At 54.0% G+C, this 17255-nt stretch overlaps 1 protein-coding gene across 4 annotated transcripts in view; it reads left to right on the top strand.

Annotated features, from left to right (window-relative positions):
• The first annotated feature begins 2333 nt into the window (after window positions 1-2333).
• Window positions 2334-17255, top strand: part of CAND2 (cullin associated and neddylation dissociated 2 (putative)) — a 29400-nt gene continuing 14478 nt past the window's right edge. For 2 of the 4 annotated variants that reach the window (XM_033414077.2, XM_033414076.2), the window contains exons 1-8: window positions 2334-2729; window positions 6678-6793; window positions 7694-7837; window positions 10822-10976; window positions 11680-11803; window positions 13730-13995; window positions 15257-15362; window positions 15544-15686. In XM_033414077.2, the coding sequence (XP_033269968.1) occupies window positions 2349-2729; window positions 6678-6793; window positions 7694-7837; window positions 10822-10976; window positions 11680-11803; window positions 13730-13995; window positions 15257-15362; window positions 15544-15686 (1435 nt within the window). In that variant the 5' untranslated portion in view covers window positions 2334-2348. The remainder of the gene's footprint in view (window positions 2730-6677; window positions 6794-7693; window positions 7838-10821; window positions 10977-11679; window positions 11804-13729; window positions 13996-15256; window positions 15363-15543; window positions 15687-17255) is intronic. The other 2 variants (XM_004284298.3, XM_033414078.2) reach the window with 1 other exon arrangement.

Here is a 17255-nt window from a genome sequence, read left to right as displayed (position 1 = left end):
AAGACTTCACAATTGAGGACAGGACTTCCAGTTTTAACACCAACACACAAAGAGCTTGGAAGCCATCATTCCCATCCTTGCAACAAGAAAAGCCTGAACAAACTGAAAATCAACAACTTTTCTTAGACCCAACTGAGAAGTGAGGTCGAAGGGCAAACACCACCCCAAAATTTAAAGAGGCAGGAGAATCTAGAAAGTTACAGCTGAGATCTGCTTCCCTATAGCAAAAGCCACTGGAGCCATAAGCTGGTAGGAACACTTTTACGGCAATTTTGACAAACTGAGGGAGGCTGACTGGGAACTAGCGGGAGAGTGAGAAACTCCTGGGGCCACAGCCTTAAGGGAGCCCCCCACACTTTTGTGGGTTTTACCTCCAGGCACCTCACTAAGTTCTCATAATGAAGAGAGCTCCCCTCTGAGTTCTGAGAAGGGGAGGCAAAGAGTAACCTCTGTGAAATACACCCCGAGTGTTCTCCATAACAAAGGCCTACTCTCCAGGAAAAAGTCTTTACAAATCCTTACCCCACCTGTTTTTGGTGATTATAAATAAAGCTGCTATGAACATTTATGTACAAGTATTAGTGTGAATGTATGCTTTCATTTTTCTTGGATAAATACCTCTGAGTGTAATTGCTGGGTCATATGATAAGCATACTTTATAAGAAACTGCCAAACTGTTTTCTAGAGCGGCTGTGTCATTATTTATTCTATTTCTGTAACGTACCCAAATCTGTCCATTTCTTCCCACCTTCACCACTACTCCCCTCATGCAGCCCCCATCACACTTGACTGCACGACTGCTCAGCAGTCACAGGGGTCTTTCCAAAACACCAATCATGTCACCTCCTTGCTTAATGCCCTCCAGTGGCTCCCTAGAGATTTGACATAAAATCCTAACTAACTCCTCAGCTTGGCCTGAAAGGCTGCAAATGATCTGGCTCCTGCCCACCTCTCTGACCTCACTTCCTCCTATACTTGTTCGCACCTCAGGACCTTTGCACTTGCTGTTCTCTCTGTCTGAGGAGCTCTTCCTGCAAAACTTTGCCCAGCTGCCTCCTTTCCTCTGTTCAGGTCTTAGCCCAAATGTCTCTTCCTCAAAAAAGGCCCTCCCTGAGTAACATGGCTAAAGTTGCCCCTTCACACCCAGGCACTCTCTATGCTCTCACCCTCTTTTGTTTTCTGTATAGCTCTTATTTTCCTTATCTAATCACTTACTTCCTTAATGCTCACATCCTCCATTAGAATGTATGGTCCCCAAGGGGCAGAGGCTGTGTGTGTCTAGTCCCCTCCTGTGTCCCTACTGTCCAGAAATGCACTGTCCACTATGGTAGCCACTAGCTGTAGGTGGCTCTTTAAAGTTAATTAAAAGTAAATAGAAATAAGTATTCCATTCCTCAATCATACTAAGTCACATTTAATTTAAGCCACATTTCAAGTGCTCCATAGCCACATGTGACTGAGGGCCACCATAATGGACAGTGCAGATGTATAAAATCTCCAACATTGCAGAAAGTTCTGTTGGACAGTGCTACTCTAGAGCCCAGGAACCCATAATAACTGGTACCCAAGAAGTGTGTTATAAAATAAAGATTAATTTTATCCCTATCTTATGGGTGAGAAGAACATAGCTCAGAGAGGTTGTGTCATTATCCCAAGTCCACACAGCCAGGAAGCAGCCTGGCAGGGATTTGAACCCAGGGTTGTCTTGCACATGCGACTCACTTTCCCAAGAGCCAGCAGCCTCCTGGCTGTTTGGAGAAGTTCTGCCACTCTCCTCGTCCTCCTACAGATTCTCCCACCCTGAGCTTGTACCTACCTGGGGAGAAACTGTGCACAGCTTCATTCTGGGTAAGAACTGTTGCCCAGTCTGGGGTCAGTCCTGATTCCATCCCAGATTCACTGGCCGTGTGACCTGCAGCAAGTCCCTTTGCCTCTCTGGGCCTCAGCTGTGTAGCTATAAAATGAGGAAACTGGCCGTGATGTCCTGAGGGTTGGAGGTGGCAGGCAGGAGGCCTGGGGCGATAGGGTACACTCCATATCCTGTCTGGCTTTGGGGTGGACCGCATGCGGAGCAGGGTGGGGGTGGAAGTGCTTTGGTTGGCTTGACCTACAATAGCAGCTCCTGTTCCTTGAATGCCTACAGATGAGAAAGCTGAGGCTTACAGAGGTCAAGTAACTTGGCCAAGGCCTCACAGCAGCAGAACTGACGACGGTGGGATTCGAACCTGAGACTCTCTGTTACCATGCCTGTGTCTCGCGAGCAGGGTTGAGGCCCACAGGAATCATAGGGAGAGGCTGTCCGGTGACAGGTGGTGAGCTTCACGTCTGTGGGAGTGTGCAAGCCGGTGATGGGCCGTCTGCAGGGCTGGCGCCAAGCCGAGACCACAGAGCTACTGGCGGGCCCCTCCCGCCAACCGCCTCCCGCCTCCCGCCTCCCGCCTCCCGCCTCCCGCCTCCCGCCTCCCGCCAACCGCCTCCCGCCTCCCGCCTCCCGCCTCCCGCCTCCCGCAGCGGCGGCCAAGGCAGAGGCGAGCGCTGCGCCGCGGGGCGGGGCGGGGCGGGGGCGGCTATTTCTGTTAGCTGAGCGCAGCCCGCGTGCGGCGGGGGAGGGGGCCGCGCCGCCATATTCCTTCCCGTCGGCGGCCCCGCGGCGCAGCCACCATGAGCACCGCCGCCTTCCACATCTCCAGCCTTCTGGAGAAGATGACGTCCAGCGACAAGGACTTCAGGTGCGCCCGCTGCCCGGCCCCCGCCTCTCCGCCCCGCCCTGAACCCCCGGCCTTCCCCTCCCGGAGCGCCGGCCCTCCCCCGGGACCCTGCAGCCACCATCTCTGCTCCTCGCAGCGGGCTCCACTCCTGCCCCCGAGACGCCCCCTCCCCGCCTCTGCGCCCGGCGGAAGCTCGGGCTGAGTTCTCCGCGGATTGCTTGCCCTGTCCTCTCCGGGACTCCAGCCCAGCTGCGTCTCCCACCGTGCAAACTTCAGCCCCTGCCTGCCGTCCCGCGTCTGAGCCGCAGCTTGCCCCTCTGCACGCTTCCTCTGCCTCTCCTCTCTCCGCTTATGCCCAGCCCGCATCTCTCCCCGCATTTGATGGGCCCTGGCCCTCCTCTTCAACCCCCACTGAAACCCTCGGCCTCTCCTTGGGGAACCCAGCGCCTGCCTCTTTTTCTCCGCATTGAAACTCGCTCCCCTCCCAGGACTACAAACCCCAGTGCTGACTTTTTCACTCGTACCCTCAGCTCTGCACTCTTCTCAACATCACCCCACGCCTCCTCCCCGCACTTCATAGGGGTACTCTTTCCCCGCCTCCCGGGTTTGCTCTGACACCACCTGAGGGAGGGGGCTGGGCTGAGTGGCTTAGTAGACAGAGGTAGGTGATGGTTCTGGTGGGGGCTTATAGGTTTTGTGGGCCACTCCCTTTCTGGCCCAGTCCCCTCCTCCTCAGGGGAAACTGAGGCCCAGAGAGGGAAAAGGACTGGTCCATAACCACACAGCCAGTTCTGTGCTGTAAGGAGTCCTCAGAGAGGATATAGACCGTTGAACATTCTGTCACTTTACTCGCCCCCCCCCCCATTTTACAGATAAGAAGAGTGAGGCTCAGAGGCGAGAAGGGCCCAGGTGCAGTCACAAAGCTAGGAAGTGGAGAATCGAGGTGCACAGCCAGGCCAGTCTAACACAGGATGAGATCTCAGCAAGGCCCCCTGACAGCTAAGGATACCCAGGCCCTGCCCTCCTGGTCTGACCCCTGCCTTCGGCAGTTTATTCCTCAGCACCGCTCAAGAGGCCCCGCTTTCGTAGAGCCTCTGAGCCACAGTCCTGGGTTCAGATCCTGCCTCCAGCCACTTACTGGTTGTGTGACTGTGGATAAGTTGCTTAACCCCTCTGAGCCTCAGCTTCTGTTTCTGTGAAATGAGGATAATAACAGAACCCACCTAGAGGGTTGGTGTGAAGATGAAATGAGTTAATACATGCGGGATGCTTAGATTAGTGTCTGGCACCAGGTAAGCGCTTAATAGATTGACACTGTTGTGATTTTGGGCACATCAGAAATCTGCCAGTCCCCTCCCCTGTCTGGGCCTTTACCTGGAAGTTCTTTGTCTGCCCCGTCATTTCCCCCCTTCACCAGGCTAGCTGCTACTCAGTTGTCACCTCTTTGGGATGCCTCCTGATACCGAGGCAGGGTTAGGCACCTCCCCCGGCCCATATTTCTGCTGCATAACTTTTTAAGCCTGGGAGACCCAGAGCTCCTGGACCTCTGGACTGTGCAGTCTCCTTTTGTGTCCAGAGCATGTTCTGGGTACACAGGTGATGCTCAGTGAATGTTTTCTGTGTCCCAGGCTCCCTGCTGTCCAGTGTAATCTCATTCAGTCTTCCTGTCTGCCTGGGTGGTAGTGATCGTTCTTTCTGTTCTCCAGAGGCTTGGAGAGGTGAAGTGACTTGCCCGAGGTCACACAGCCGGCCAGTCACCGAGGGGATTTGCACCACTGTCTAGGCCCTCAGGTCCAGGCTCCAGGAGAGGGAATTGGCCCTGCCAGCTGGAGCCTGAGAAGCCCTTCCAGTCTGCTCTGCCAGCGGCCCTGAGAACACTTAAAACCACCCCAAGCATATGAGGATGATATCTATTTTTAAAGTCCAAATACCAGGGGGCCTGACCAGCTGTCCAGGCACCCATGTGGCCGAGTATTTCAGTTGAGTTGCCTCTAGGGTTTCTCTGGAATGAAACTGAGACTGTGTCCTCTAGCTCCTGGAGGTGGACGGTGACTGCAAGTGGGGGTCCCAGGCAGGTGGAGGAAGCCTTCGATCCCTGTTGTTCTGCGCCCCCACTCTGTGGGCAGGCGGCTGCTCTACTCCCACTCAGACTTCAACAGTGAAATGGGTAAATTGAGGGGTCTTGCAGGAATTCCTACATCATTTATGAAAACATAGTAGTATTGGTTGAGGAGCCAGGAGACCTGACCGGTGTGCTTCTTTTCCCAACTTGCTGTGTGATACTGGGTGGTTCATGCAACCTCTCTGAGCCTAGTTGCCTCATCTGCCTCATGCCAAAAGCTGCTTGTCCTAGTAAAACTTTCCAAAGGTGTTACAAAGTGGGGCAAAGAAAATTCCCATTTTATAAATGGAAAAATTGAGGCTGAGAGAGGAGTCAGTTGTTCAAGGTCACCCAGGTGATAAGTATATGGCCAGTATATTTACTTAAAGCCAAACTTCGGTGCCCACACTCTTATCTACCAAATGATACCCTTTCCTGTATACGCCCCCTTTACGACCGCCACACACATATACACATATATGTGAGAGCTGTGTTTGCAGGAACTCTGAGGTGTCAGAAGTGCTGGGGAGTATTTCAGAAGGATTAGTTTCTGAGTTTGGATTTCCACACAGCTGGTTGGCTCTGAGCCCTGTTAGGGGCTGGTCCTAACCCTCCTTCCCCTTCTGCCCTTACCCTGCCCCCTCAGGGCCTCTTTGGACCTGTTTGCTGGGCCTGGAGTCCCAGAGATGAACTGACAGGCCTCTGTGAGTTCACAGTTCAACAGGGGAGACACTGGTGACCAAGCTTGCAGTGCAGTGTGAGAGATGCTATAATGGAGGGGTGCAGAGTATCTGAAAGGGTCCTATCCAGGGGGACCAAGTGTGCTTAGAGATTGTGGGTGGAGGATAGGGCAGGGTGATGAGAGGAGTCTTCCCTGAGACTAGGACATTTGAGCTGGGCCCTTGACAGGTGAATGGGAGTTCAGTAGGTGGAGAAGAAAGAGAGAGACAGGAGGCCCATCTTGGGCAAAGGAGTCCATCCCTTGGGTTGCCAGGCTGAGCTGGGTCTCCATGGACTGCAGCAGAAACTCAGCTTCAAGGCCCTGCCTGCCTTCTCTGAACATCCCTTCAGCAGGACAGACTTAGGAGTGCATGTGGCTACCCCTGGCCTTGTCCTGGCTCAGATCCAAACCTCATCCTTCATCTTACCTTGGCTGCTTGTCCTGAGGTGGCCAGGCCCACAGGTGGGCATGGTCAGCCCTGCCACCCCCTCCTTGCCTCCAGCCCAGCCTCCTTTCTTCTCTCAGGCTTGAGGCTTATCCCAGCTGTTAAAAATAAACAGCTGTGACACCGACAAGTGCCCTCCTGCCTAAGGGGCCCTAGGGGCCACTGTGACATCCAGCAGCAGGTCTGAGCCTGCAGAGATGAGGCTGGAATCCCACTGTGACCGATTTTGCCATAGCAGGCTTGGTGGGGCAGGGGGAGCGGGTTCTTGGTTGACTCGCTCAAGCTAGAAAGCAAGGCTGGTGTGAAGAGGCCTGGTTGGGGAGCAAAAGCTGGACGCTTTCTTTGGGGCCGCCACTCTCTGATGCGGACTTCACAGCATCTCTCCTCTCTGCTGTCAAGTGCCTGCAGGAGCCAGTAAACGGCTGCAGTGGGCCTGGGGAGAACCTGCTGACCTGGGGAGTGTGCATCTACCTACAGAGGGCAGCCGCCACTGCCTCGAGCCAGTTATAGTCACCAGAGACTGTTGGCCCAGCTGTATTCAAATATTCTGTTTTCAAGAGAATCTGGAAATCAGTACTTTTATGTCAACTCTTCTAATTTTTAAATGTCAATAAATAATTCAAATTTTCGAAAAACATTTGCCAGGTGGACACAGCCAAGGGCTGCCAGTTTAAGACTGCTCTCCCCTCCTGATCTTGGCAGGAATGGTGCTCCATGTTGCTACGGCAGCCCCAGCTCTCCGTGACCTTCCAGCTCAGACTCCACTGCAATTTCAAATGCCGGGGACAGGGCATCCGGCCACACGGATCTGCCCAGCTGTGAGTGGGTGGTCCTTGACGCTGATGCCCACCCTGGGTCTGCGAGCTGTGGCTGGAGACTGCTCAGCCGTTGCCATCTATGTCTAAGATATGCCTGTTGCCCGTCAACCTGGCCTGGGGCGTTAGTTCTCAGAGTGTGGTCCCCGCCCCTCAGCCTCATCCGGGAACTTGTTAGAAATGCATAATTTGGGGCCCCAGCTCAGACTTTCTGATTCAGAAACCCTGGGGCCCAGCCGCACTTGGCAAGCCCTGCAGGTGATTCTGATGCTGGTCACGGTTTGAGACCCGCTGGTGTGAGGGCAGGGCTGAGTGATTCTTTGAGGTCGGGTGGGCTGGACGGGGCTCGTCCCCCTCCACCTGTCAGGTAGAGAGGCTTCCTGCTGACACCTGACTCGGTTGCAAGGTTTGTGTTCGACCTTCTAGCCCGAATGAGACGCGAATGACGTGACATTATAATCATGGAGGGACACCTCCTGAGTGCCCACTGTGTGCTAAGCACACCCCATACATTGTCTTCTTTTATGTTCCATACAGCCCCACAAGGCAGGTACCGTTCTCATCCCCACTTTTCAGACAGGTTAAATAAGGCTCAGAGAGGTGAAGTAACTTGCCCAAGTTCACAGTTGCATAAATGGCAGAAGCAGGAGCCATGTGCTTTGGAGGTCCTAAGCCTTTAGCTGGGATGCTGTGTGTCTGAGTCTGCCACCTTGGGCCAGTCGGTGTCTCACACACGCGTTGCCTTGTGGTAGCCCAACTGTGCCCACAGCCCAGATAATCTATTGCCCTTGACTGCCCCTGACCCTTTGTATCAAGGTCTGCTTCTGGGGAACTCTGAGGTACTGCCCAGATCACCGGGGCCCAGGAGCTGCTCAGCAATCCTCCTCCGTCCTCCCTGCCCAGGTTCATGGCTACCAGTGACCTGATGTCAGAGCTGCAGAAGGACTCCATCCAGCTGGATGAGGACAGCGAACGCAAGGTGGTAAAGATGCTTCTCAGGCTTCTGGAGGACAAGAACGGGGAGGTGCAGAACCTGGCGGTCAAGTGGTGAGTGTCGACCCTGGTGGTGATGGGAGGGTCCCTGACCCTTTGGGGTACAGCCTCTGAGAGAAGAATTGCTGAGCAGCTGTTGGAGCCCCAGTGGAGCTGGACAGTGTCTTGGTGTAGGTTCCCCCAGAAGTACACCCTGTGGCAAGGATTCAAGTGTAGGTTTACTAGGAAAGAGATCCCAGGAAACTAGGTAGGGGGGTAGAGAAGTGAGGCAGGGAAGGAAGAAAAGCAATAAAGCATCAAGCAAGTTTCTCCTGTGGGCGAGTGGAGCTTACCCCTGCTGGGGATACCTGGCACACAGTGTAGGACATGCACCTTGGAGTGTTCGCACCTGCCAGCTTTCCTTGGTTGAGGGCTGCTCCTGGGGTAGGTGGAGCGTTATGCATTCCTTGGCATCTCCAGCCAGGGAAAGCCGTCAGGCACAGATGCAGGAGTTGGCAGCTGGAAGGTCAGGCTGGCATGCACAGGAGTGGTGGGGGTGAAAGAACGCGGCGGGGGTGGGCACATTTGCCATAGGCCTCATGAGGTGTCGTTCTGAGACCTTTGCCAGTAACCCCCAGAGCTGAAAAGGCAAGATGGGGTATGTGCAGGGCATGTGTGTGTGTGGCGGGGTAAGCAGGGGACTGAGGAATGGCGGGGGTCAACAGAATTGGGGCACTGCCTCCCAAACAGTACTCTGTGGGCTGGATCCAGGTGTTCTGGGTGGGTAGTGAATTTCAACTTGATCCCAAGAGCATAGGAATTCAGTAAAGAGTTTCATGCAGGAACAAGACGTGCTCAGCTTTGTGGTCTGGGAGCATCCCTCTAACGGTGGAATTGAGATCAGGTGGACTGGTTTCCTACTAGCAGAAGCAAACCCCCTTTTTATAACACGTGGTCTGAAATACTCTTTTCTTATCACGAAATGAAATTCATGCATAATAGAATCTGCCTTTACACATGATTACAAAACAGTTTATATAATGCCTTAAACCGGAGCATAAAGGACAAATAGGAGGAACGTTGTTGATGGTAAAATAGTATGTGTTTCACTGTGTAAATGCTCAGGCACGTTGACGGTAGACGTGTAATGAAGTCGTGAGAAGCCTGCACCTGAGGTAGGCTCGCCAAGGCAGGAAGCAGGTGGAGACAGGTGTGGATGTTGGGGACTCAGCACAGGCAGCATTGATCTTACGAGATCTTCTGAAATGGTGACCGTGTCCCGGTAAAGTTTCCCAGGAAAATAAAGTACAGTCTTCCTTCGAGTTACCTGATAACTACATTTTTGGAAATTTTAGAGTATATTAAAATATTAATATTTTAATATATTAAAATAGTGCAGAAAAGTACTTTGTGTTTATATGTAAAATGAAATTAGGTTTTGGACTCAGATAATTATAGAAAGGCTTTTTACCTGTGTGAATGCCCAGTGGGATGTTAGAAACTCCAGCAGGACATGGAACATGGTTTTGCAATATTGTCTTTCTATCATCCCCGACGCCCCCACCCAAACCCCCCCTCCCCCCTCCCCTCAATAAAAGGCAGAAGTGCCATCTCATTAGTTGTGATGAACATAACTAATAGAAGGCCCCCCCCAGTAAATATCCAAAACGCCCCTCAGGGCAGAATCACCCCTACTGAGAACCAGTGCTATAGAAGGTAGAGTGGAAAGACCTGTGATTACTTAGAGAAAGAAGTCAAGAGTTTGCAAAGTGGTGTGCACTGCGGCCACCTGGGACCCTTGTTTAAACTGTGTGCTCCCCACCCAGGGATTCTAATTCAGGAGTGGGCTGGGGCGGGCAGGTGAGGATATAGCACCCGGGAATCTGCATTCTAATGCGCACTGTCATCTGAGAACCACTCTTTTAAGTCAGCGGTTCTCAGCCTTGACTGCATGTTAGAATCACCTGGGGAATTAAAAAAAAAAAATCCCCAGCTCCAGGCCACACCTGAAACCAATTAACTGAGACACTCTGGGGCTGGCACCTAGGTAACAATTTCTTAAAAGGCCCCAGGTGATGGCAATGCCCAGTTAAGGCTGAGAAGCAGTGTGGTGCAGTTTTTAAACTTTCACGTGCATTCGAATCACCTGGGGGTTTTGTTGCCGCACAGATTCTAGTTCGGTAGCTGTCGGGTAGGACCTGAGCTGCTGCATCTCTGCATCTCCAGGTAGTGCTGATGATGCTGATCTGTGACCACACTTGGAGAAGCAAGCCTCTAAGGCAGGTTCTCAAAGTGTGGTCCCTGGACCGTCAGCATCTACTGCGAACTTGCTAGAAATGTAAATTCTCAAGCCCCACCTAGACCCCTTAAGTCTGAAAAGCTGGGGTGGGGCCCAACAATCTGTGTTGCGGTTTTTTTTTTTTGGTTACGTTGGGTCTTCGTTGCTTCATGTGGGCTTTTTTTTCTAGCTGTGGCGAGCAGGGGCTACTCTTCGTTTGCAGTGCATGAGCTTCTCATTGCAGTAGCTTCTCTTGTTGTGGAGCGCGGGCTCAGTAGTTGTGGCTCGCAGGCTCTAGAGCGCAGTCTCGGTAGTTGTGGCACATGGGCTTAGTTGCTCTGCGGCATGTGGGATCTTCCCGGACCAGGGCTCGAACCCGTGTCCCCTGCATTGGCAGGCGGATTCTTAACCACTGTGCCACCAGGGAAGTCCCACAATCTGTGTTTTAACAAGTCCTCTAGGGGATTCTGATACACGTGCAAGTTTGAGAACCCTACTCTTGGGCATTCCTTGGTTTCCAGCTGAGGTTGCCGGGTTCGATGGTTTGGCCATATACTGAGATGTAAAACCCAAGAGGAGATGCAGGTTTGGGAGGTGCCAGGAATGATGTTGGCATACCCAGACGGTACCTTTCTTTCTGGCAAAATAGGAAGTCCCCTGTTGATCTGGGGCCTTTTCCTCAGCACATGTGGCCCCATAGACATGAGAGGATATAAGGGGTAGCCCGACTCGAGCTGAGCCTGGGCTTTTGGACCTCCTCCCTCCCTCCCTCCATACTCAGCCTGGGTCCTCTGGTGGGCAAAGTGAAGGAGTACCAGGTGGAGACCATCGTGGATGCCCTCTGTGCCAACATGCAGTCAGACAAGGAGCAGCTCCGAGACGTCGCTGGCATCGGCCTCAAGACCGTCCTGTCGGAGCTCCCCCCTGCAGCCACAGGTACTCAGGTCTTAGGGACTCGGTGCTATTGCTATTTGTCCTAGTTTATGATTGAAGCTGAGGGTCAGCGAGGTGAAAGGACTTACCCAAGGTCAGCAAGCTAATAAGTGGCAGAGAATTCAGACCCAGATCTGTTAAACTTCATGGCTCTGTTTCAGGGATGCTTTTAGCTGCAAGTAACGAAGTCTAACTAATGGCAGCTTGAAGAAGTAGGGGGTTACTTTTCTCACATAACTCTGAAGGGATCAGCCACTCCATTTTCACAGCCATTCAGAAGCTCATTTAGGACAGGGCTGAAGTCTCTACCCATGTCTCTTGCCCTTTATAAGAAAAGCACGTGTTTCCCCAGAAGACTTTGACCTGTATCTCAATGGCCAGAACATGGTCACCTGGCCTCTCCAAGCAGCAAAGGAGTCTAGGGAAGAAGTGCTTAACTTTTCCCACCTCCCCATGGGAAGGCAGAGGGCAAAGGGGTCAGGTGTGGGGTGAGCCAGCCAGCAGGTGCGCCCTTGGTTCTTTAGCTCCCCAGCTGTCTCCTTTAGTTTCGTCTGACTCTGCGTCAAACCTTGGACCACGCCACCCCTGGCTTCCCTGGTCAGCAGGATTTGAGGGATGTGGGCTCAGGAACACAACCAGAGCAAAGGCCGACCACAGGTGGAGGCCAGCCCTGGGCCTCACCGCACCCACCTTGTGCTCTGTGCAGGCTCTGGCCTGGCCACCAGTGTGTGCCGGAAGATCACAGGCCAGCTCACCAGTGCCATCGCCCAGCAGGAGGACGTGGCTGTGCAGCTGGAAGCCCTGGACATCCTCTCTGACATGCTGAGCAGGTGCGGGAGGCCACCCTGGGCAAGGAGGACAGGGGGACAGGGAGGGTCTCAAATTCACAGAGCCAGCACTTACTGTACGCCAGTCCCTGTGCTAGGGCTCTTTAATCGTACCAGCAGTGTCCCAGGAGAACTCGTTTGTCACCATTTTCTGGGCTCTGAGAGGTGATGTGGCCTGTTTGCAGGCACAGTCAATAAATGGCAGAACCTAGATGTTGAATTCAGGTCTCTCCAAGCTGGAGCCCACGTGTGTTCATCCTCTCCCTCGGCCCTTCTTTCTCTTTTTTTTCTTCTCTTGGATTAGTATAGCTGGGCCTTGGTTTTAAATTGCACTACACATTTTTAAAGCATTCATTCAGCCTCTCAAGATATGAGCACCTACTGGAAAAATGTCAGGTGCTGGACTAGTTCTGGGAATATGGAGTTGGCTGGGTCTTGGCGGCCCCTAAGGAAAAGCTCACAGGCACATAAATCTGTGAATGGAGTAAGAACAACAATACGGCTAAGAGCAGGGCCCGTAGGAGCTCAGAGGAGGAGCCCTTAACCCAGCTGGGGGGTGGGGAACCTTCCTAGAGAGGGTCCAGCCAGCTGAGCCTTCAAGGGTGGGCAGGACTTGGCCAGGCATGGGTGAGCATAAGGGGGACCCCGTATGGGGGACCTGCCTTTGGCCTAGAGGGCAAAGACCAGAGAGACATGAGGTCCTGGGGGTTGTGCAAGGCAGTCATGGGGTGTCATGAGGAGGGGCTGGTGTGGAGAGGTAAGGGCTGGGAAGGTGGGGCAGTTGACTAAAGATTCTACTGAAAGTGTGAGGGGCTCACGGAGGGGTTCTTGGCAGGCATGAGGAATGCCCTGGGTGTATTTGTGTGTTTTAGACTGATCTTTCTATGTGCAGAGTGCACGGAAGATGGGAGGGGGTTGAATGGGCAGGGAAACTGCTTAGAAGGCTTCTGCAGGCAGGTGAATTCAGGTTGTATTTAGGAGGTGGACTCCACAGTGCTTGGAGTGGATGAGAGGCAAAGACTCAAGGCTGACACCCAGGGGTCTGGCTTTCCTAACTGTGGGCACAGACACAGGGCCACTGGCCGTGTAGGTGCGCTCCAGGAGCAATGTCGGGGTGGGTGTGATGGTTTCCGTTTGGAACATGTTGAATTTGAGGTGCCTGGGAGGTACCCACTCAACCGAAAACTCCATAGGGCAGGACTGAGGGCCAGAGTCCGTCTTGCTCTCCTGAGTTTCCAGCCCAGGCCCTGTCACATAGTAGGTGAACACATAAATAAATGAAACCCAGGAGAGAGGTCTGGGCTGGACAGAGAGATATGGGAGGGTGAGGTCAATGTGTTGGTGTAGAGCGAGAGAAGAAAAGGTTTCAGGACACATATGGGACAGGAAAAGCACAGGCCTGGTTTGAAGGTGGGACAGAAGCTGCTGCAGGGGCTGCGTTCTATCTGTGCAGAAACCATTCTCTGGTGTTCCCTCTTGCCTTGAGCCCGGAGCTCAGCTTATCTAAAGGGCATTGGGGAGCCACTGAAGGAGTTAGGCAGAGGCACACTTTTTTATTTATTTATTTTTTTGCGGTACGCAGGCCTCTCACTGTTGTGGCCTCTCCCGCTGCGGGGCACAGGTTCCGGACGCGCAGGCTCAGCGGCCATGGCTCACGGGCCCAGCCGCTCCGCGGCATGTGGGATCTTCCCGGACCGGGGCACGAACCGGTGTCCCCTGCATTGGCAGGTGGACTCTAAACCACTGCGCCACCAGGGAAGCCCGAGGCACACTTTAGATCACTCTGGCCTCAGTGATGGGGAGGGTGAGGGTCCTTGGGTTGTCATAATGGGGGAGGCGGCCAGGCACCCATGGGGAGAGGGGAAGTGCCTGGCCCAGGCTGCCCGCCGGGTGGGCCTCGCCCGACACCCCTTCCTTCCGGCTCCCCAGGCTGGGCGCCCCGCTGGGCGCCTTCCACGCCAGCCTCCTGCACTGTCTGCTGCCGCAGCTGAGCAGTCCGCGCCTGGCCGTGCGCAAGCGGGCCGTTGGGGCGCTCGGCCATCTGGCGGCCGCCTGCAGCACCGACCTCTTCGTCGAGCTTGCTGACCACCTGCTGGACCGGCTGCCTGGCCCACGCGCGCCCGCGAGCCCCGCGGCGATTCGCACCCTGATCCAGTGCCTGGGCAGTGTTGGCCGCCAGGCAGGCCACCGCCTCGGTAAGGGGGCGGGGCCCCACGTAAGGGGGCGGGGCCGACTACCGGGATCCCGGGAGAGGGGCGGGACCTGGGCTGAGGGGGTGGGGCCCGGGTGAGCCACCTCTGGTTAGGGGGCGTGGTTGAGGTGGGGAGGGTCGGTGGCGGTGCTGAAGCGCCTGAAGAGGAAGAGGGCTCGAGAGGCAGCCAGGTGGGCCCTGAGCTCAACCTGCTTCTGAGCCCTACCCAGAGGCTCGCGAGAGTAATTATAAGTCATGCCTCCAAAGGGATGATGTATGTACAATAAACTGCACTACTTAAAGTGTACAATTCAGTGTGTTTTGACCTTTTCGCGCACTTGTGAAACTACCACCGCAATCAAGATGCACATTTCCATCACCCCCAAAAGTTTCCTTGTGCCTCTTTGCAGTCCATCCACCCTCTGCCCCACCCTAGGCAACCACTGACCTGCTTTCTGTCACCAGAGATGAGTTTTGTAGAAATGGAATCCTGCAATCAGTTTTGAATTTATTCTCAAACACCTTGGAGTTAGTTCGGGCTAGAACAGGGCAGTGTAAGTAGAGTGGCCACGGTCTGCCCTCCCTCCCCTCTGGCTCGCTCACTGCAGGGGACCTTAAAAGCGCACATGGAGGCCCCAGCCTGCAGTCCATACTCTGTCCACATCCCCCCAAACAGCAGCCACCCTCGGGAGCATGGACCTGGGCAAGAGAACTGCACAGGACCGGAAAGGTTCAGGGTAGGGAAGGGTACGGCTGGAGAAAAGCTAGGGCAGAGTCCGTATAAAGCCCCGGGGGCAGTGGGGGGGCCCCTCTTGCCTGGTTTGTAAGGGCAGTGCCTGCCTCCCCACTTTCCTTGCCCAGGTTTACAACCTAGCGCAGGAAATCAGGCAAGAACGTGAGTAATAGTTTCAACAACAGAAGCTACTTATTGAGTGCCTGCTTCGTGCCAGGACCTGGGTGGAGATCTTTACCTGAATCTTACTGTTAATCTTGACAAACTCTCTGGCTGGTAGGCGTTGTTATCCCTACTGTGAAGATGAGTGGTCTGAGGTTAAAGAATGTTGCGATGTGCCCAAGGTCCCATAGCTTATAGGGTGCTGAGTCAGGGCTAGAACCCACATCTGCTTGACTCTGAAGCCTCTGAGTAACTTTGCAGTGGCCAGGGCTGCAGGTGCAGGCGCAGGCTGAATGCTGTGGGCTGGGGGAGCCCTGGAGATGGTCTGGCCTCATCTCACCTTGCCTCAGTGACCCACCTGGCCCTGCAGGGACCCATCTGGACCGACTGGTGCCCCTGGTGGAGGAGTTCTGCAACCTGGATGATGATGAGCTTCGGGAGTCCTGCCTCCAGGCATTCGAGGCCTTCCTGAGGAAGTAGGTGCAACAGGGGTGCTGGAAAACGGGGGCCCTGGGGTTTCTTTGAGAAGTTGGTGGGGATGGCGTGGGGGCAGGATGCTGGCCTCAAAGCAGTCAGGTCTCAGGACTCACCACTGGGCCCCATCCCCAACCCTGTCTTGCCTGGGTCCAGCAGAGCCTCCCGCATCCCACCCCACAGGTGCCCCAAGGAGATGGGCCCCCACGTGCCCAGCGTGACCAGTCTCTGCCTCCAGTACATAAAGCACGACCCCAACTATAACTATGACAGTGACGGGGAAGAGGAGCAGATGGAGACAGAAGACAGTGAGTTCAGTGAGCAGGGTGAGTGGCCAACTTGTCCTTGGGCTGGTGGGTGGAAATGGGTGCAGCCTTCCCGGGAATCCCCCAGCCAAAGACAGGGGCCACATCTGGTGCCCCCATCCTGATCCCAGCTCTTCCTCAGGCTCCAGCCCTGCCCTTGGAAATCTGGATCCTCTGTGGTACCCACACTCTCTGATTGCACAGATCACAAGATAGTAGTAATTGCTGTTGTTTATTGAGCATCTCCTGATGTCCTCTGTGCTATTTTCTTTTTAAATATTTATTTGTTTATTTTTGGCTGTGTCAGGTCTTAGTTGCGACACGCGGGATCTTTCATTGTGGCGCTCGGGCTTCCCTCTAGTTGTGGCGCGCGGGCTTAGTTGCCCCATGGCATGTGGGATCTTAGTTCCCCGACCAGGGATCAAATCCACGTCCCCCGCTTTGGAAGGTGGATTCTTAACCACTGGACTAGCAGGGAAGTCCCCTGAGTACTCTCTTATTTCATGTTCCTTATAATGACCCTAGGAAACCAGGTATTTATTGTCATCCCCATATTTCAGACAAGGAGATTGAGACTTAATGAGAAGAGATTTGCCTGAGATAACACAACTAGGAAGTGTCGTAGCTGGGACTTGGAGCCATGTTTGCCAGACTCCCCCACCTCGTGCTGCCATCTCTGTACCCTTTTAGTTACGGCTTCCAAGAGCCATTGCTTTAACCCAGCAGAGTGAAGCTCTAGTGGTGGAATGATTGGCACTGACAGGGAGAGATACCTGGATGGGGGATGGACTCAATGGCTTCTTTCCTTCTGTGCCTGTGGGTCTTTCTGTCACTCAGAGGGAAGGCCCTGGGCCCTGGAGGCATTGATGGAGGTGAAGCCCTTAGGTCCTGATGGGCACTCAGAACGAGATGCGGTGGTAGGAGATGAGATTGGACAGGCATTTTGGGCTCAAATGCCCGGCCAAGGAGATTGGGCATTTTCTTGTTAGTAACAGGGAGCTCTGGATGTTTCTTCATGGGTGACATAGGGTGGAGATAACGAGGGTCCATCAGAGGGGACACATCTGGGGGACCATCCATCTGGCCCACTATGGCTTGTCCAGATGCCGTGCTCTGAGAGTCTGAGTTCTCTGCAGGGCAGTGTGGGTAGGAATATGCTGGCCTTTGAGCCTGTGCCTGGGGGTGTCCCTAGGGAGGACCGTCCCCCTCTGAGCCTCATGTGTGTCTCCCAGATGTATGAGTTGGCTCTGTGGGCCTCATTCATCTCTGCTGTTTCTAGCTGTGTGTTCTCAGGAGAGTCTTCGCCCTCTCTGAGCCTTACATGTATCATCTATAAAAGGGGGCTCAAGACACCTTCATTCCTGAGGCATGGTGAAGACTTGAGCTCTGATCTCTTGGGGGAGCTTGGAGAGTGGAGAGCCACACAAATACAGCTTTTCCTTAATTGTTAGTCCTGCTTGGCAGCTGGAATCAGGACTCTGTCTGGGGCAGGGGAGCTATCACCTTTCCCTTCTGAAATCCCAGTAAATGAAACATCACGCAGCCAGTCCTGAAACCAAAGTTTGGGTCTTGTGCCCCAAATGGATTCCC

This window comes from Orcinus orca, chromosome 10 (assembly GCF_937001465.1).
Source record: "Orcinus orca chromosome 10, mOrcOrc1.1, whole genome shotgun sequence".
NCBI classification, from domain to species: domain Eukaryota; kingdom Metazoa; phylum Chordata; class Mammalia; order Artiodactyla; family Delphinidae; genus Orcinus; species Orcinus orca.
The sequence above is the reverse complement of the archived record's forward strand: the minus strand, read 5'-3'. Positions and strand labels throughout refer to the sequence as shown.